General features: G+C 40.5%; 1 protein-coding gene and 1 non-coding gene across 2 annotated transcripts; one reads left to right on the forward strand and one right to left on the reverse strand.

Annotated features, from left to right (window-relative positions):
* Nucleotides 1–8,783: 8,783 nt before the first annotated feature.
* LOC145071635 (small nucleolar RNA R71) lies at nt 8,784–8,890 on the reverse strand. Its single transcript, XR_013690641.1, has one exon. It is a non-coding gene; the product is annotated as a small nucleolar RNA R71 (small nucleolar RNA).
* Nucleotides 8,891–9,956: 1,066 nt separating this feature from the next.
* LOC145068182 (uncharacterized) lies at nt 9,957–10,688 on the forward strand. The gene is made up of 2 exons (XM_079015158.1): nt 9,957–10,367; nt 10,437–10,688. Exons 1-2 carry the CDS (start codon nt 9,957–9,959, stop codon nt 10,686–10,688), a joined length of 663 nt encoding a protein of 220 aa, XP_078871284.1.
* Nucleotides 10,689–20,738: the final 10,050 nt, after the last annotated feature.

The following is a 20,738-nucleotide window of genomic DNA, read 5'->3' on the forward strand; positions in this document are numbered from 1 at the left end:
TATCTGATTGTATGGTATACTGTACGATGGGAGAACTCACTAATCTTCGTGCTTACAGTTTACAGTTTTGGTTTCAGGTACCTCTTCAGTGAAGGGGAAGGTGCTGGCGTGGTAGCGGCACATCATACACACACTCATTGTTTTCCGCACTATGGATATTCTGGGATTGTACTCTGACATGTTACTATTTTTATGACTTGGGTTTTCAAATATGATACATTTTTTTATGAGATGATGTGATTTCATAGTATTTTCTTAAGAATATTTTTATGAGTCAGTTAATTAAATGAAATTTTTTTTGTTCTTAAAAATTGGGTCGTTACAAGTTGGTATCAGAGCCCTGGTTTGAGGGATTTAGACACACCCTCGGAGATGTCTGGACTCAAATCGAGGGATTAAAAGCTTTTAAAAGAAGATGGTTTTCTAAAGAATAAGTTAAAGGATATTTGAGAAAGAATGGAGTGCGCGACCGGCCGAGCTCATGTAAGTATTCCCTAAAGTACCCATACAAGTTTTGTTTTGTTATATGTTTCAGTAGAACAGCATGCTAGAATAGAGCTAAGGGTATAGGAATGATGCCTTATCTGCCTGTTATATGTGTTTCAAGTATGTGAGAATTGCATGCTAGTAACGAGTAGACAGCAGTAGGATAGCCTAGTTAGGTTATGCCTGATAGTATGAGCTCAACATTGTATGCTAGAACAGTCTCTCGTTATGAGAATAAAGTTGCTTGAGTAGTTTCCTGTGTCCGAATGTTGCTTACTTCGTGCTTGTAGGGCTCTAATTGATGGGAGATAGCCATTAGGTGAGTACGTCGCGTCACATGTGATGAGGATTGAATAATCTTAGAGTGCTGGATTTGGCTCTATTGCGCAGCTCTCGTTTGAGTCTAACCGTTGTATCGACGAGTCTTTTACTTGAAGGATTATTTGAGCCTCGTTACATGTGATGGTATTCAGGTGGTGGCTAATTGGTATCACAAGGAGGCCTGTAGTAGCTGAGGACCGGTTTGGGTGGAGTCAGAGATTTTCCCTAGGGTAAGCCTAGGATGAGAGTAGTAGAGATTGGTAGTAGTAGTAGTAGTGACTTGGTGGAGTCGAGGCGGTTGTTGAGGAAAGTACGGATAGATGTGGAAGGTAGTATTGGCCTGTACTACTGAAAGCAGAGGATCCGTACTTGAATCGAGGAATGCTGAGGCAAGACCAAGGAACTCGTGATGGATGCGATCCCTCTAGAGGTGTCAGTATCACTAACGGTTGTCATGATGTATTGCAGAATGGTGGTACTACGTCCGAGGCTAGCAGTTGGCAACTGAGGAGAGGGATCGGGTTCGGGTTCAGGCTCCGAACCAGTAGATGAGAGGCTACGTGAGTTCATCACGTCCGAGATCACTAGAGGCATCTTTGATGCGACCCTGATCATCTTTGGGTCGATCAAGGAAGGAATTGTCGAGCTAATGGAGGATCGCCTTAGGGCGTTCAGGAGTGACATGGCAACTAGCCAGTCAGGATCCCGCACATTGTCCTTTAAGGACTTCAGGGGAAGTGTTGCGCCGGATTTCCATGGGGCGAAGGACCCCATTGCTGCCAGACGATGGATTACGGACATTGAGTCTACACAATTGACTAGCTTCTGCCCTGCGGGGTTGAAGGTGTGTTATGCAGCAGGATGCTTGAGGGACCGAGCCAGGGATTGGTGGGAGTCGGTCGGTAACTCTCTGGGAGTCTCAGCTATTGAGGCTATGTCATGGCTGGATTTTGTGACCCGGTTCAGAGTTGAGTTTGCGACTGTGGTGGAGCTCCAGCAGTTGGCCCGGGAGTTCCTGGATATGAGACAGACGACTGAGTCAGTGGCGGAGATCACTGCCAATTTTCGAGAGAGGGCGTTACTAGTGCCCCAGTACGCGGGCGATGAGGATATGAAGAGGACCCGCTACCATGACATGCTGCGAGCTGACATTCGGGAGCATGTTAGTTTTTCAGCTTAGCCTCCTTGGATTCCATGATTGTCAGGGCAAGGGAGAGGGAGATTGATCTGGAGCACGTCCGGAAGAGGAAGGCCGAGGAAGGGCAGGTGCTGGGGCTTCGGGGAAGAAGCCCAAGGGATCAGACGCTGGGCCGAAAGGCCAACAGGGGCGAGGCCGCTGCAGGAAATGTGGCAAGACGCATGAGGGAGCGTGCAAGTTGGGATCGTCGGGCTGCTATAAGTGTGGCAAGCTAGAGCATTTCAACAGGGATTGTACCGCCCCTGCACCTACTATTCAAACATCCGAGTTGCTGTGTTTCCACTGCAACCAGATGGGCCATAAGAAGGCCAATTGCCCCCAGTTGACAGCAGCATCGCCAGTGAAGGCACCAACTCCAGCGACCCTGCGGATTACTGATGGCCGGCAGGACAAGGCTGAGGCTCTAGTGGTGAGGAGTCGGGCCTTCCAGTTGATAATCGAGGAGGCACGCGCTGCACCCGATGTGGTGACGGGTATGACTTCTTATTTATGCTTTTATGATATGCTGTTGTGATTTTGATATGTTATGTATGTGCTCTGTTTAGGATCGTTCCATGTGAATAGTATCACAGTTCAAGTATTGTTTGATTCGGGTGCTACCCGATCATTTGTCTCTCTTGCGCTTATCAAGAAGTTTCCTGAGTCTTCGGGCATGTTGGATTACCCTCTAGAGGTCGAGATTGCAGACGACCGGTCAGTGCGTGCATCAGAGGTCTTCCGAGATTGTATTTTGAGATTGTTCGAGGAGCGTTACTTGGTACACTTGGTTCTCATACCTTTGTGGGGGGAAAAAGGTTATTATCGGCGTGGATTGGCTAAGCCCCAATGGGGCAGTGATAGATTATGCACAACATTTGGTGCGAGTCAGGACCCCAGGAGGGGGAGAGTTAGTGATTCAGGGTGAGAGGCCACAGCGGCGGCCAGCTTTATGTTCGGCGGCAAGGGCAAGGTGTCACCTTCAGCAGGGTTGCATAGGATATGTCGCTTATGTAATGGACACCCGAGAGGCGGGTAAGGCGAAAGTGGGCGATGTGCCCGTGGTGCAAGAGTTTGCAGACGTATTCCCCAAGGAGTTGCTAGGGATACCTCCTGAGAGACAGGTGGAGTTCAGGATCGACCTAGTCCCTGGTGTGGCTCTGCTAGCCAAGGCACCGTATCGGTTGGCTCCTCCTGAGATACAAGAGTTTTCTGCACAGCTGCAGGAGCTGTTGGACAAAGGATTCATTAGCCCGAGCAGTACTCCCTGGGGAGCCCCGATTATGTTTGTGAAGAAGAAGGACGAGTCACATCGGATGTGTATAGATTATCAGGAGCCGAATAAGGTAATGGTGAAGAACCGTTACCCACTCCCGAGGATCGATGACCTCTTTGACTAGTTACAGGGAACATCTTGTTTCTCCAAGATTGATTTGCGCTCGGGGTATCATCAGATGAGGGTTAGAGAGGAGGATGTGCATAAGATTGCCTTTCGGACACCTTATGGTCACTATGAGTTTGTGGTGATGCCTTTCAGATTCACCAATGCTTCTGCCGTGTTCTTGGATCTCTTGAACCGTGTGTGCAGACCGATGCTGGATCGGTCTGTGATAGTTTTCATCGATGATATCTTGGTCTATTCCAAGACACGAGAGCAACATAAGGAGCACCTGCATGAGGTTTTAGATACCTTGAGGAGGGAGAACTTGTATGCGAAGTTCTCTAAGTGGGAGTTCTAGTTGCGACAGGTGCAGTTCCTTGGGCACCTCTTCAACCAGAATGGGATTTCGGTGGATCCGGCCAAAGTAGAGGCCGTGATGAGGTGGGAGGTTCCGAGGTCTCCATCCGAGATTCGGAGCTTCTTGGGACTGGCAAGCTACTATCGGAGATTCATTCAGGACTTCTCCAAGATAGTCATGCCCCTGACCAGGCTTCCGAGGAAGGCCGTGGTCTTTCGTCGGGGGCCCGAGCAATAGGCTGCGTTCGATACATTGAGAAAGAGATTGTGTGAGTCACCGATCTTAGCCCTGCCGGAGGGCATGGAGGATTTTGTTTTATACTGTGATGCGTCCATCTCGGGTTTGGGCGCAGTATTGCTGCAGAGATGACATGTTATTGCTTACGCTTCGAGGCAACCGAAGCCTCACTAGGCGAACTACCCGAAGCATGATTTGGAGCTGGGGGCTATTGTGTTCGCCCTCAAGAGTTGGCGTCATTACCTCTATGGGGTTCCCTGTACCATTTACACGGAGCACAAGAGCCAGAGGTATCTCATGGACCAACCAAATTTGAATATTAGGCAACGTCGGTGGCTTGATATGGTAAAGGATTATGACTGTGAGATCCTCTACCATCCAGGTAAGGCCAATGTGGTGGCCAACGCGCTTAGCCGCAAGGCAGCACCGATCAGGGATATCTGTCTGAGGATGACAGTGGTGACTCCGCTGTTGGAGCAGATTCGGGAGGCCATGAAGGAGGAACATCGGAAGAGCAAGCGGATTGTGGGGCAAGTTTCCTCCTTCGACTATGACATCCGAGGATTATTGACACTACACTATAGGGTGTGGGTATCGTACAACGGAGGTGTGCGCCAGGTTCTGCTGGAGGAGGTGCATAAATCTCGATTCTCCATTCATCCCGGGGCGACGAAGATGTATAGGGATCTTCGTTTGGACTATTGGTGGCCCTGCCTGAAGCGGGATGTAGCATGGTACGTGGAGCAATGCTTGACCTGCAGGAAGGTCAAGGCGTAGCACCAGAGGCCACACGACAATATGCAGCCGTTGGATATTCCACTGTGGAAATGGGAAGATATTGCAATGGATTTTATCACAAAGCTTCCCAGGACCACACGAGGAGTGGATTCGATTTGGGTCATCGTCGATTGATTGACCAAGAGCACCCATTTTTTTCCGATTTAGGAGAGCATTTTGGCCGAAAAGTTGGTCGATATCTATATCAGGGAGATGGTGGCGCGGCACGGGGTGCTAGTATTAGTGATTTCAGACAGAGATGTTCGGTGTTGGATAAGGTGTCTAAGTCCATAACTATTTCAGGTATGTACTTGACCCGGCCCAGCATGGTTCATTTGGGTTGCATGGCATCATGCATTTGGATAGACTAAATGAGAGAAATAACACTTGTGGTTTATTAATATATTATAAGTTCTAATATATTAATAGTATTATTTAATTAGTATTGATCAATAATTAATTTGGAATTAATTAAGTGATCAAAAGATAACTAATTAAATATATGGGTTGATTATGTAAATCATCCATAGCTTGTATAGTGGGTTAAGAGGCTCCATGGATTATCAAGTTGGTTAAACCCATAGGATGCTCCAAGGGAGTTACAAACCCATGGGTCATGGAAATGAAGAGCCATGACACATTAGGGTTTACATGGTGTAACCCTAGATGTGTCACACTATATAAGGATCATCTCCTCCACCAAAATCGGCTACACAAAAGAGAAGTGAGGGCTAGGCCGATTTTTAGAGTATTTGTATTCTCTCAAAGGTCATTCCAAATGAATTTGGTGTTGTGTGAAGCATTTGAGACATCACACTTGGGGTGCTAGCCTCACAAGGTTTCAAGGAATCAAAATCAACTACAAGGTATGTAATTCTAGCCATCCTTTTAGGATTAAAGTTCCCCATTTATGCTAGATATGATTATGAACCTTGGAAACCATATTTTGCATGTATTTAGACAAACATAGATCCAAGGATTATTAGGGTTGCATGTACACTTAGGAAGTATTAGAATGCTCAAAACCCATCAGTGGTATCAGAGCCTAGGCTTGTTTGTTAAATACTTGATGCAAACTTGTTTTTCAAAAGCCAAAAACTGTCCAGACAAGAAAACTCGACGAGTTCTGGCCAAAAACTCGCCGAGTTTGTGTGTTATAGCATGAACTCGACGAGTTCCCAAATGAACTCGATGAGTTTGTCATCCAGTGAGCAGTTTTTGGAGCTTGGCTGCTGTAAATGGACTAGAAACATTACCCCAAACTGTTTTGGTGTTGTAAAACTTGTTTTAGATGGTGTAATGAGTGTTCTAATTCATTTACAATGGATAATATCAATTTTTCATGATTATATGTGTTCATATGTTCTTGAAACTTTGATATGAATATTCATGTTCTTATGAGTTTTTGATAGATCATAGGAATTACTTGTTTAAATATTTAATTCATTATCTTTATGTGTTTTAATAGAGTTCATAACTTGTCCTCAAGTTATGGATAACCAAAAGTCTCTTTGTGTTAAAAACCATTAAAAGAACACATAAGTTATAAAATGAAGAGTCTTCATTTTAATAACTCATAAGTTATGAATATGAAAGGTTTTGTAAAGTTACAAAACTTGCCCTCATGTTCTGGAACAAGTAAAGTCATGATTAAAACTTTATTTCCAACCCTTAGATTTTTAAATGTTGAAAATCAACCCTTATACTTTATAGTATTATAAGTTAGTAATATATATATTGATATGTGCATAATTAGCCATATGTTTAGTATAGATTTTTATCAATTATTAGTTAATTATTTGCATAATATGGACAAAAGGTACTTAATAAGGTCTAAATTATATTTTCAGTCCAGAAGACATGCTTGGAAGCAAAAAGGAAGAAGGAGACACAATTAGAAGTTGGAGAATGAAGAAAGAAGAGAAAACCTGGAGATACTCGGCGAGTCTACGAAGCTACCCGGCGAGTTCCGAAGAATGTTCGCGAAGTAATGTCCAAAATCCTTACCGCACACGGATTTAACAAAGGTACTCAGCGAGTTGGAGAGCTACTCGCCGAGTTGCCCCTGTTTTGAGATAAGTATAAATAAAGGATCTTATTCTGAATTGGTGGACTTTCTGGCTTTTTGGGAGGATAACCTGCGATTGAAGAAACCATTGGAGACCTGAAGAACCCTAATATTTGATCTTTTGAAGACTCACGGTGAATTAGGTTAAATTTTCCACTTAATCTTAGAAGTGAATCATGTTTAGATTAACTAAATTTGTTTTTCAGCTTGTTCTTACTGTAATCATGAGCTGAATTTTCGTAGTTTCTGTTTAGGAAAAACCAAGTTACTCCTATGGTTTGATATATACTTTTATTGATTGATTGTTGGTGATTTTATTAAATTAAGTTTGTTAAAGAACCTTATGCATTAACCATAACTATTATCTGTTAATTGGAAGACAATTAGGCTGCATGAACATGTCTTAGTTGTTAACCTCTTATGATTTATGTGAACACTTCATTATATGCCTAGGAATAGTGAATATGAAACTACGATTAACTAGAGAATGGGTAAATTAATGTGTGAGCTTGTTTGAGAAACCAACAAACAAGAGGTTAGTTGAATTACTAATTTGATTAACCAATTACAAATATTATTTAATCCAAATAATTGAACTATAGAGTAAATTAGTTTAAACAATTGGCCACTTCTTGAGTTGATTAATTTTCTAAGGGTTAGTAATAGTGAATGAGAATCTAACCAGTATAGTTGGTAACCAATAACAACTAATTTATCACTTTATCATAAAATTAACCATAGGAGTGAATTGGTTGGACCTAAACAGAAACCCTTTATTAAATTTGGTGAATTTTTACTTGTTCTAGTTAATTAGTTAATTACTCGTTAGGTGGTGTGTTTAAGTTTGTAGTCTTGTAAAACTAGAGAAAAACCGTTTACTTTTATTATTTGTTTAGTTAAAATTAGTTATTAGTTTAATCTCCGTTCCCTGAGTTCGACACCCTACTTATCCAACTATACCACTAAAAGACAGGTTCACTGCCTTTGTGTGCCAAATCTATATTTTTAAAGTAGGAATAAAACCAGTGCATTTTACACACATCAAGTTTTAACAATCCTTTATGTGAGTTTATCTTGCACAAAGTTATTTTTTTAGTAATTCAGTAAGTAGGATAAGTTTTAGTATTTAGTGGTTCTTATCCGTTTTTATTTAATTTTATCTATTTTTGAGTTTTACATAGACTACTCGCCGAGTGCAGTCGAACCAACTCGGCGAGTAAACTGCTATTTGACAATTTAATTTTTATTTTCGTTCTGTTTCATCTTTTGTTCTTTTCATGCGTTTTTCTTGTTCTGTTGCATGCTTTTCATGACCAGAGGATCCAGCACTCCACTGGTTCCCCCTTTTGAAGACCCGGAATCCGCGTTGAGGAAAAACAAAGGCAAAGACGTTGAAAGCTCCAATACACCCAAGAAATCGCCTTTCTCTAGCTTGAAGATAGTTTTTGGGAAGAAGAAGAGTAGCAAATCAAGATCATCCAACACCTCTTTAGCAAGCGAAGACCCAATCAAAGAGGACACCGAGTACGAAACCAAAGGAGAAGAAGACCCCACATTCGGGCACGTTTTCGATTCCAACGACGAATTAGCTATTCCTATGGCTAACATCGATGAAGTCCCCATTGGGGAATGGAAGAAGAGGATACGCGATGATACAGGGCTGGGACTTGTGCAACCCGCAATTCCCGCAACTGCCACTTTTGAGCTTAAGGGTCACATCCTTGCTCTACTCAAAGAGATCCCCTTCCACGGAAAAGACGACGAAGATGCTTACAAACACTTGGATGAAGTCAATGATGTAGCTGATTATTTTAATGTTCCAAATGTGCCTCGCGAAACTCAGCTGCTTCGCATGCTTCCGGTTACATTAAATGGTGCTGGAAAGGATTGGCTCATGTCACTTCCCCCCGGATCCATCATTACATGGGCCAAGATGAAAGAAGAGTGTATTGATCAATTTTGCCCACCCTCCATGATATCTAAGTTAAAGAAAGCCATAGCCAACTTTGAACAACAAGCTAGAGAGTCACTTTATGAAGTTTGGGAGAGGTACAAGAGTTTGCTAAGGAATTGCCCACATCATGACCTTAATAGTCAACAAGAAGTCTCCATTTTTTATGATGGGGTAAATGTTACAACAAGGCAATTAATTGACTCGCAAGGTCCACTAACATAGAAGGCACCCCCGGTGATAAAGCAACTATTTGAAGAATTCTCTAAGCATTCTAGAGAATACCACAACCCAAGGAATGATGTGACAAGGGGATCAGCTTATGCAGCTTCAGAAGATTTGTCAGCAGTTATGGATTTGTTGAAAACCATGGATAGGAGAATGGATAAAATGGATCAAACGATACATGCTATTCGGGTGGGTTGTGAGAGTTGCAATGGACCTCATCTTACTAGAGATTGTGACTTGGACGAGAACGGGAATAAGAAGGTGCAAGTATGCTACTCAAGTGGTGACCGATATGATGAAGATTGGCGAAAACCAAAGAAAGAATGGCTTCCTTATGATGAGTACAAGAAGGCTAATGAGGAGAAATATAAAGAAAAAGGAAGAGGTTTTTACCAAAAGGAGGAGCCGGTGCAAGAAAGAAAACCAAGTTTCGAGGAGATGCTTACCAAGTTTGTAGCTGCTTCAGAAAAGAGACACAATGACCATGATGCTGCAATACAAGAGACAAGAACAATTCTTAGGAATTAGCAAGCATCTATCCACAACATTGAGACATGGCTGGGGCAACTTGCTCAACAAATTAATTAAAGATCACCGAGAGAACTTCCTAGTAAAATCGAAAACAACCTACGAGGTGCACATATAAATATTGTAACAACTAGAGGTGGGAAGATAATTGCCCCTCTAGAACCTATTCAGAATGAAGAGCCTAAGCAATCACAAAAGGAGGATGCAGAAAAATCGACCGAAAGTCAAAATCTACTGGACACAGACTCTACTCGCTGAGTCTAGAATACGGACTCGACGAGTCCATTGCCTAATCAGAAAATTCAGATTCCTGCAAAGCCATTTCAGCCTCCATTGCCATATCCAGCCAGAGCTTAGAAAGAAAAGAATGAAGAAGACTACCAGAAGTTTCTAGAACGCATAAAGGCTCTTCAAATCAACATACCATTCATAGAAGCGGTTGCCCAAATGCCAAAATACGCCAAGTTTCTCAAAGAGCTTCTAAATAATAGAAGGAAGATGGAAGAAGTGAGTGAAGTAGTTCTGAATGAGAATTGCTCAGCTACCATGTTGAACAAGCTACCGAAGAAGAAGGGTGACCCGGGAAGCATAACATTGCCTTGTCAATTTGGGAATTTGGCCGCCACTCATGATTTGGCCGATTCAGGAGCAAGTGTAAGCCTCATGTCTTATTCATTTTTCAAGAAACTAGATCTCCCGGAACCGAGGCCAATCCGAATGGCAATCCACTTAGCAAACAAAACGGTTACATTCCCACGAGGAATCTGTGAAGATCTCTTGGTAAAGGTGGATAAGTTCGTGTTCCCCGCGGATTTTATAATCTTGGACATGGAAGTGGATCCTCAAATCGCGATCATCGTTGGAAGACCTTTCCATAACACTGCAAGCGCTATAGTTGACATGCAAGATTCAAAACTTACTCTATAGGTGGGGGATGATCCAGTCACGTTTGGGGTTGATCAAGCCATGAAGCATGCAAGGAATAGTGATGAAACGACATTTTCAATTGATATGTTAGATGAATTGATGGAGGAATGGCATAATGAAGATCCAAACAAGTCCACCATCACCTTTACTGAAGAACTTGATGTTGAAAAAGACCTACTGGAAATAGAGAGACTGCTGGAAGAAGCTAATTATGATGAGTTAATGAAGACCATTGAGCATCCTACTCGCTGAGTAGACTCCACCTACTCGCTGAGTCCATTTGAAGAATCCCGTGAAATCGTGTATTCCGCAAGGGACTCGACGAGTGCCTTACCTGTACTCGACGTGTTCAACATGCAAAACACAAAAACTGAGCTCAACGCACTACCAGGTCACTTGGAATATGCATTCCTTGAAGATGGTCAACAAAAACCTGTTATAATAGCTTCTGACCTCTCCAAATCTGAAAAAGAAGAATTAGTTCAAGTCTTTAAGAAGAGGAAGAGTGCCATTGCATGGAGCATCATGGATATCAAGGGAATAAGCCCCTCTTATTGCTCTCACAAGATCAACCTGGAAGAAGAAGCAAGGCCGGTAGTGCAACACTAAAGAAGATTGAACCCAAACATGCAAGAAGTGGTCAAGAAGGATGTAGTCAAGCTTTTAGATGAGGGGATAATTTATTCTATTTCCGATAGTCCATGGGTTAGTCCTGTTCAAGTGGTTCCCAAGAAAGGAGGGATGATGGTCGTAACAAACGAGAAGAACGAACTTATTCCGACCCGAACGGTAACCGGTTGGCGAGTGTGCATCGATTATCGAAAGCTAAACAATGCCACTCGTAAAGACCATTTACCTTTGCCTCTTATTGATCAAATGCTTGAAAGATTGTCCGGCCATAGTTATTATTGTTTCTTAGATGGATTTTTGGGCTACTTCCAAATACCCATAGAACCAATGGACCAAGAAAAGACCACTTTCAGTTGCCCGAGTGGGACTTTTACCTATCGCCGCATGCCCTTTGGGTTATGCAATGCGCCTGCGACATTTCAAAGGTGCATGACGGCCATATTCCACGACATGGTGGAAAAATTCATGGAAGTATTTATGGACGGCTTTTCTATTTTTGGATCTTCCTTCCATGATTGTCTTACTAACCTTGATTTAATGCTTGCAAGGTGTGAAAAAACCGATTTAGTCCTTAATTTGGAAGAATGTCACTTTATGGTTAAAGAGGGTATAGTTTTGGGCCACAAGGTATCCAAATCAGGAATTGAGGTGGATCGGGCAAAAATAGAGACAATTGCTAAATTACCTCCACTGACTAATGTAAATGGCATTAGGAGTTTTTTAGGACACGCGGGTTTTTACCACTGTTTCATAAAAGATTTTTCTAAAATAGCTAGACCTCTAACACAATTGCTTTTAAAAGATGCACCATTTAATTTCAATAAAGAGTGTCTAGACGCTTTTGAATTTTCGAAAGAAAAATTAACTAATGCCCCGATCATTATTGCCCCGAATTGGAACTTACCTTTTGAAATAATGTATGATGCAAGTGACATTGCATTAGGAGCTGTCCTTGGTCAAAGTGTTGATAAGCACTTTCAACCCATTTATTATGCAAGTAAGACTTTGAATCCGGCCCAAGAAAATTACACCAGAACTGAAAAAGAATTGTTAGCAATGGTGTATGCTTTTGACAAATTCCACCCATATCTTGTTTTATTTAAAACCACTGTTTTTACCAACCACTCTGCTGTTAAGTACTTGTTTGCCAAGCAGGATGCAAAGCCAAGATTGATACATTGGGTTCTACTTCTACAAGAATTTGATATCGAGATACGCGATAAGAAGGGAATGGAGAATGTAGCAGCCGACCACTTATCCAGGCTAGAAAACCCGCATTTGGAATCATTGGAAGAAGATAGAATTGGAGATGATTTTCCGGACGAGTACATTTTGGTGATCACGGGGGAAGAGCCATGGTTTGTAGATATAGCTAATTATTTACCTACCAAGTACATCCCAAAAGACTTTACCCGCCAACAAAAGAAGAAATTCTTTTCAGAAATAAAATACAACTTTTGGGATGAGCCATATGTTTTCCGAAGATGCGCAGATGGGATCATAAGGAGATGCGTATTCGAGAATGAAAGCCGAGAAATTTTAGAGCATTGCCATAGCGGGCCCACCGGTGGACATCATGGAGCACATTACAAGACAAAGAAGATATTTGATATTGGCTTTTATTGGCCCACAAATTTTAAAGATGCTACCCAATATGTCAAAGAGTGTGATGCATTCCAAAGAGCGGAAAACATATCATCCCGAAATGAGATGCCACAACATAGTATTCAAGTGTATGAAGTGTTTAACGTATGGGGGATCAATTTCATGGGACCATTTCCAATGTCGAAAGGCAACAAATATATTTTGGTGGCGGTTGATTATGTATCCAAGTGGGCGGAGGCACAAGCTTTACCAACTAATGATGCTCGGGTGGTGGTGCGCTTTCTAAAAAAGTTATTCTCAAGATTTGGAGTTCCTAAAGCCCTTATAAGTGATCGAGGCACTCACTTTGCCAATGATAAATTAGAGAAGGTGTTAAGGAAATATGGGGTAACCCATAAATTCTCTACATCTTACCATCCACAAACTAGTGGGCAAACTGAAGTGACGAATAGAGCATTAAAAAGGATTTTGGAGAGATCGGTGGGTAGTAATCGAAAGGAATGGTCGGATAGGTTAGATGATGCACTTTGGGCCTTCCGAACAACTTTCAAAAGACCTATTGGTACTACACCATATAGGCTATTTTATGGGAAGCAATGTCATTTACTAGTGGAAATAGAGGATAAAGCTTTTTGGGTTTTAAAAATGTGCAACTTTGATATGGCTGAAATTAGAAACAACCGGTTGATGCAAATGAATGCTCTCGAAGAACTTAGGAATGACGCTTATACTAGCTCCTTGATTTATAAAGAAAAAACCAAGAGTTGGCATGACAAAGGAATCAAGGGTAATAAAGACTTTCATGAAGGGCAAAAAGTGTTACTTTTTAATTCAAGGCTCAAACTCTTTCCGGGCAAACTAAAGTCAAGATAGGATGGTCCATTTCTAGTGAAGAAGTTTTTTCCACATGGAGCTATCAAGTTATTATCACGAGATGGCACTCCTTTCAAAGTTAATGGGCATAGGGTGAAAAAATATGAAGAAGGAATCCCGAGGAATGAAGACATAGAAGAAGGGGTGCTGGTGGAAGGCATGGCAGAAACGTAGAGCGGAAGGAGTCCAACTAACGACTCCTTTTTAATTCAAGGCTCAAACTTTCTCAGTTATTGGTTCTTATTTTGCTAAAATTCGGATTTGTGGGTTTACTCCAATTCTAGGGTTTCGATTTTAGGATAAATTAGGAGGATTTGGAAAAAATTTCTTGTGGATTTATGCTTAAAGGACTTAGAACAACAATCCCCTATGCAAATATATGTGTTTTGATTGACCTAATATGGACCGATTGAAATCTGTACTCGTAGTTCATCCTACTATCCGAGTAGTTCATGGACTCGGCGAGTAGATGCTATGATAGACTTGTTATGGTTAACTTTAATTGTTGGGTTTTGTTTGTTGTTGTTTTCTTGATGTTTTTCTGTAGAAATCATGTCCAGAATTGGCCAGGGTTCAAGAGGAGGAGGTCAAGGAGACATTCCATGGCTTACTTTTCCACAAATTACTTCAAAATCTTCGCAAGCTAGGGCGAAGAACAGGTTGGAGGTCTTGAAACAGAAAGAGATTCATCTACCCAATGCAATTAATTGGGATTGGTTGGGTCAAACTAGGTTGGAAGAGGAATTGAAACCTTATTTGGTGAAATCTTTTGACGTGGGTGGATCAACAATAATTTGTGATGGATGGTTGCAGCTGTTCAAAATACAAGAACCTCTGTTTATAGAACTATGTTGGGAATTCTTCGGTACTCTCTCATTCTGGGGTCGTAGTGAATATTATAACACCAACATTATCACTTTTTGCCTCGGAGGGGAGCTGCGCCACTGCATCATAGCGGAACTCGCCTGCAGGGTTGGTCTCTATGACCAAAATGTCATCATGACGGAGGATTTTGAAGCATTTCTAGAGAAATTCCACAAGGATCTTCCCGACGAAGTTGTTGCCTCCACTTGGTGGAATACTATTGCACACTGGGTCTATATTCCCTCTTCTTCTCAAGAGGGCCATATTCGTTCTCCGATCCATCGTCTCATCCATTACCTCATCGCTAGTACTATACATATGAGGAAGGATGATGACAAAGTTCCTACCCTTGGCATTTTCTGTTTGTGGGGCATCATTACCCCGGACGTCTTTTGCAACTTGCCTTTTTGTTTGGCAAAGTACCTTGCGGATGGAGTGGTTAAAGAGAAGAGTACCTCCAAAATTCATGGGGGTATGTTTGTGACAAGACTTGCAAGGTCATATGGCATTTTTGACATGCAAGAGGCAAGAGCGTTGACCGTAATTTCTCCTCCTCCGTTTAGCATTACATTATTTCAGATGGCAAGGATTGTGGAAAAATTTGGGGATTCATTTGCAATTCCACATGTAGATGAGGTGATTGCTCCCGAGAGGCCGGGAAGAAGAGTTAGGCAAAGGAACGAACGGGCCCGAGAAGACCCACCGGTTATTTCGGTGGAAGACGAGAATGAGGGGTGGAATCATGTGGAGTATAGGAGGTATTTGGATGATATTGCTCAAGGTCTTAGCTATAAAAATGAGTCATTCAACTATCTTTTTCAACAAATGAACATTGCCCCAAGGCCCGGGCCCAGATATCCATACATTATGAGTTGGGAGGAGAGGATGCAGAGGAGAAACAACCAAGCAGGAGGAAGTGGAGCAGGAGGGGCAGACATGGAAGAAGAAGTTTGAATTTGATTTTATTTGGATGTTTTGATGTTTTAATTTTATTTGATGTTAAACTTTGATGTAATTTGATTTTTAATTAGGACCTTGGTTTGTTTGCTTTCACTTGTGGTTATATGTTTTTCAGGTTTGAAGATTAGGATGCATTTAGGAGTCTCATTGGTCAAGGCTAGAGTGAGGATTGGTTTAGATGAGTATGCAAAATGTTACATTTAAGGTTGAGTCCATTAGGATTGAGAGTGACAAAATGTTTTATTGCTGAAGGAATTAGAAGAAGAGTCACTGAAGTATCCTGATTTAGCACCTCAGTCAAGAATACACAGCAGGAAAATTCATTTTCGACTCAGCGATCTACTCGCCGAGTGCACCTAGGGTACTCACCGAGTGCATGTGCAAATCCGCGATTATCTGTTGAATGTCGATCTACTCACCGAGTTCATGCTTGACTCGCTGAGTCGATCAACATTTCACACTCAAAATCTGTTTTAGGCACATTCACTACAGTTAGTATCCATATTTTATGTGGAGACTCATTCCTGGAAGATTTTTGAGAGCTTTGTCCTAAAAATTTGGAGCTATTTAGATGTTTACCACACGCGACATGACACCCAAGGCATGGATGAGCTATTCCCATGTCAAAAGTCATTCGAAGTAGGAGCTTAATTGAAGATGATTAGCCTCGCGACTGCTACCCCAGGGGAATTTGTTCCAATTCCCTCTACATTTCATATTTTTTTTTTACTTTTCATGCATAACATGCAATGGGGTCATTGCATGAATTGAGTGTGGGGTAGGGGTTGGTTACATTTTAATAAATTTAGAATCCTAATTTAGGTTTATTTTTTAAAAAAATTTTAAAAATCTTGCGTACAAAAAAATGTTGCTTAGGGCTTAACTTAGAATATTTTGGTAAAAGCAATTAGGATTCCATGTTAGAATTATGTTGATGATTGCATGAAGACCCAAATATTTAGTTGAGCCTATATACGTTCTAGTGCATTTGTGGCCTCCTTATTCCAGTGAAATCATGGGACAAAAACATGACCTTTCTTAGTCCGAAGGATGCAATATGTTTAGCATCGTGTAAAAGAAATGTATCCAGGAAAATTATTATTTTTAACTAATAAAGGTTGAAGTTGAGCGCCCCTGATTAAGCATGTAGGGTTTTGAGTGAATGAAAAAAAAAAGATATAAGTGAGTTACATGTGAAAAAATGGGAATTACAAGAAAAAGTTTGAAGAATTTTTGGAGCATCAAAGTCAAAGTATGAAGATCAAAATTCAGAAGATTCAAGAAAACAAAAGATACCCGAAAATCAAAGATCAAATTGTCAAAGAAGTGAGGATCCAAAAGAGCTCCATGGTGGTATCATAAATTGTAATTTTCTAGATTATGTGTGCTTGGGTTGCTCAACCAAAAATACCTTGAGGTTAGGAGGTTTTCTGCGGATGGATTCGGAGGGATGCATAAAATGAGCATTGTTCAGGATAAGTGGGCGAATGTTTATGAGGATTGTAAGTATTTGGAATATTGGGGGGGGGGGGGGGTCTTTAGGAAAATTTTAGACACAAATGCATGCGTTGCGGTTTTGGGATAATGGTTGGGTTCAATTGGAGTTGTCTTATGTGATTCTAATGTGCTAAAATTCAGTTTTGCTTGGGGGCAAGCAAAAGTCAAGTGTGGGGTATTTTGATATGTGCATAATTAGCCATATGTTTAGTATAGATTTTTATCAATTATTAGCTAATTATTTGCATAATATAGAAAAAAGGTACTTAATAAGGTCTAAATTATATTTTCAGTCCAGAAGACATGCTTGGAAGCAAAAAGGAAGAAGGAGACGCAATTAGAAGCTGGAGAATGAAGAAAGAAGACAAAAACCTGGAGATACTCGGCGAGTCTGCGAAGCTACTCGGTGAGTTCTGAAGAATGTTCACGAAGTAATGTCCAGAATCCTTACCACACACGGATATAACAAAGGTACTCGGCGAGTTGGAGAGCTACTCGCCGAGTTGCCCTTGTTTTGAGATAAGTATAAATAAAGGATCTTATTCCGAATTGGTGGACTTTCCGGCTTTTTGGGAGGATAACCTGCGATTGAAGAAACCTTTGGAGACCTGAAGAACCCTAATCTTTGATCTTTTGAAGACTCACGGCGAATTAGGTTAAATTTTCCACTTAATCTTAGAAGTGAATCATGTTTAGATTAACTAAATTCGTTTTTGAGCTTGTCCTTACAATAATCATGAGCTAAATTTTCGTAGCATCTGTTTAGGAAAAACCAAGTTACTCCTATGGTTTGATTTATACTTTTATTGATTGATTGTTGATGATTTTATTAAATTAAGTTTGTTAAAGAACCTTATGCATTAACCATAACTATTATCTATTAATTGGAAGACAATTAGGCTTCATGAACATGTCTTAGTTGTTAACCTCTTATGATTTATGTGAACACTTCATTATATGCATAGGATTAGTGAATATGAAACTATGATTAACTAGAGAATGGGTAAATTAATGTGTGAGCTTGTTTAAGAAACCAACAAACAAGAGGTTAGTTGAATTACTAATTTGATTAACCAATTACAAATCTTATTTAATCCAAATAATTCAACTAGGGAGTTAATTCGTTTAAACAATTGGCCACTCCTTGAATTGATTAATTTTCTAAGGGTTAGTAATAGTCAATGCGAATCTAACCACTATAGTTGGTAACCAATAACAATTAATTTATCACTTTATCATAAAATTAACCATAAGAGTGAATTGGTTGGACCTAAACAGAAACCCTTTATTAAATTTGGTGAATTTTTACTTGTTTTAGTTGATTAGTTAATTACTCGTTAAGTGGTGTGTTTTAGTTTCTAGTCCTGTAAAACTAGAGAAAAACCCTTTACTTTTATTATTTGTTTAGTTAAAATTAGTTTTTAGTTTAATCTCCGTTCCCTGAGTTTGACACCCTACTTATTCAACTATACCACTAAAAGACAGGTTCACTGCCTTTGTGTGCTAAATCTATAGTTTTGAAGTAGGAATAAAACCAGTGCATTTTACACACATCATATATATATATATATATATATATATATATATATATATATATATATATGTATGTATGTATGTATGTATAAGATCAAGTCGTCTTACCGCTAGTACGCCTCATTCATGAAGCCGGTCTATAAGGGGGGTCCACTCTCACCCACCGCTTCTTTGATCGGTGGAGGGTCGTTAGATGAACGGGTAGGACAAGGACTTATAAATTCTCATTAAAATTATGATGAATATTATAAAGTAACTAAATGATTTTATTAAATTCCCAATCTTAGTTACTTTAGGAAAATGTGAATATGGTGCTAATCAATGAAATTACACTTTACACTTTGTTTAAGTCGTTGGTGGAGCGTGTGTGGTTAACAGACACACTAACTTGGACATAACAAGGTAGGTAAAGGGTGACTTATGGTTTATCATAGTATCGGTGGAGCGTGTGTGGTTAACCGACACATCGATTGAGTGATGAACTTTAAGGGTACGAAGAGATTTGCATGGTTACTTCACACCTCATTTTGTGATCCTCTGTATCCCGATCATAAAACTTGGAGGGCACACTCAAGATTGAAACATGCCTTTGAAAAGTTCATTGAATCTCAAAAGAATCTAGGAATTTATATGAACGAATTAAAAACCTAATATTTATATTTCGTTTTTCATGGTGGAAATTGGTGAATCGTCATTCACCTACCTTTCAAATATGTTATAGCTTGGCTTACGGCATACCTCTTCTAAGTTATAATATATTGTGATTGGATCCTAACCTTAATATTACATTTGGGTGTTTTATTAAGGACTCTCTTAATATCAAAACTAATCTTGTCCTCTTCTTTCAGATGTCTTCAAACAATGTTGCTTCTGGCTCTAATCCTAATGGCTCCTTTACCCTTATGAACTTGTGTGGGAAAGTCACTTTTGATGGATCCAACATCAATGAATGGATCAGAAACATCAGGATGATTACCCGCTACGAGGACAAAGAATATGTCCTCGATAAGGAGCTTAAGGAGATTGATGAGACCACTGCAACTCCCCAGGAGATCGCTGACTTTCGGGCACATGAAAGGGATGCTACAAAAGTGGCATGCATCATATTGGCCACCATGATAGCAGAACTTGAAAAGTCCTATGAGGACTTCTACCCTTTTGAAATGCACCAAGATCTGATGGAAAGATACCATCAAAGTGCATGACAAGAGAAGTATGAAATCTTCTATTCCATGATAACAACCATGATGAAGGAAGGAGAATCTGTCACGAGCCACATGCAGAAAATGCAAAGGTATGTGGATCGTTTGTTGAAGCTTAATGTGAACTTCCCCGAGGAGCTTGCAATAGATATCATTTTGCAATCATTACCCTCGTGCTATGATCAATTACGCATGACATATCACATGAATAAGGAGGAGATCACACTCAGCAAACTTCAGGGACTCCTGAAGACCGCAGAAACAGGTCTTAAACGTAAGTTGGTTGTTAACACTTGTACTCCAAACTCCGCCCCTATCTTGGCAATCGGGAAAGGTAGAGGGAAGAAGAGGAAGAGCTCTTCGAAGGGTACCAAGGTTAGGACCCTTGATGGCTCTTCTTCAAGTGGAACCAAGAAAGGTTTCGTCACTCCTTCTTCTGACCCAAAAGAGGCTGAATGCTTCTATTGCCATGAAAAGTCACATTCGAAGCAGAATTGCCCAAAGTACCTGGAAGATGTGAAGGATGGGAAAGTTAAACCCAACCATGTATGTATTTACACTATCTTATCTAATAACTAACCCCATTCTAACTCTTGGGTCCTTGATACCGCTTGCGGTATTCATATCTATTCTGATTTGCAGGGACTAAGAAGAAGTGAGAATGTGGAGCATGGAAGAGTAAACTTAATCATGGGGAATAGGAAAGCTTTACCTGTCACCAAGATTGGAGTTTATACTTTATCGCTAAGTAGTGGGTTTAATTTAGATTTGAATAAATGTTGTTATTCACCAGAAATGGCAAGAAATATTATTTCCTTTCATGCATTGTATAAAAAGGTTTCACGTTTTCATTTGATAATGAAGTTGGTTCAATTAATGCTTTCTTAAAAATGTTCTTTATTTTAAAGCATTAGCTTGTGATGTTGTGTATGAAACTGTATTTGTGATTGATAACTTAGGAAATAATGTATTGTGTATTGATCCTGTTAATGATAATAACTTGGATAAAGCATCACTATGGCATTCTCGTCTTGGACATATAAGCAAGAAACGCATAGGCCAACTCCAAAAGGATGGAGTCTTGGAGTCATTTGACCTAAAGTCAGATGATAGTTGCGAATCATGCTTACTTGGAAAA

The sequence above is a fragment of the Lactuca serriola genome, chromosome 8 (assembly GCF_051521515.1).
Source record: "Lactuca serriola cultivar US96UC23 chromosome 8, Lser_US96UC23_V15, whole genome shotgun sequence".
NCBI lineage: Eukaryota > Viridiplantae > Streptophyta > Magnoliopsida > Asterales > Asteraceae > Lactuca > Lactuca serriola.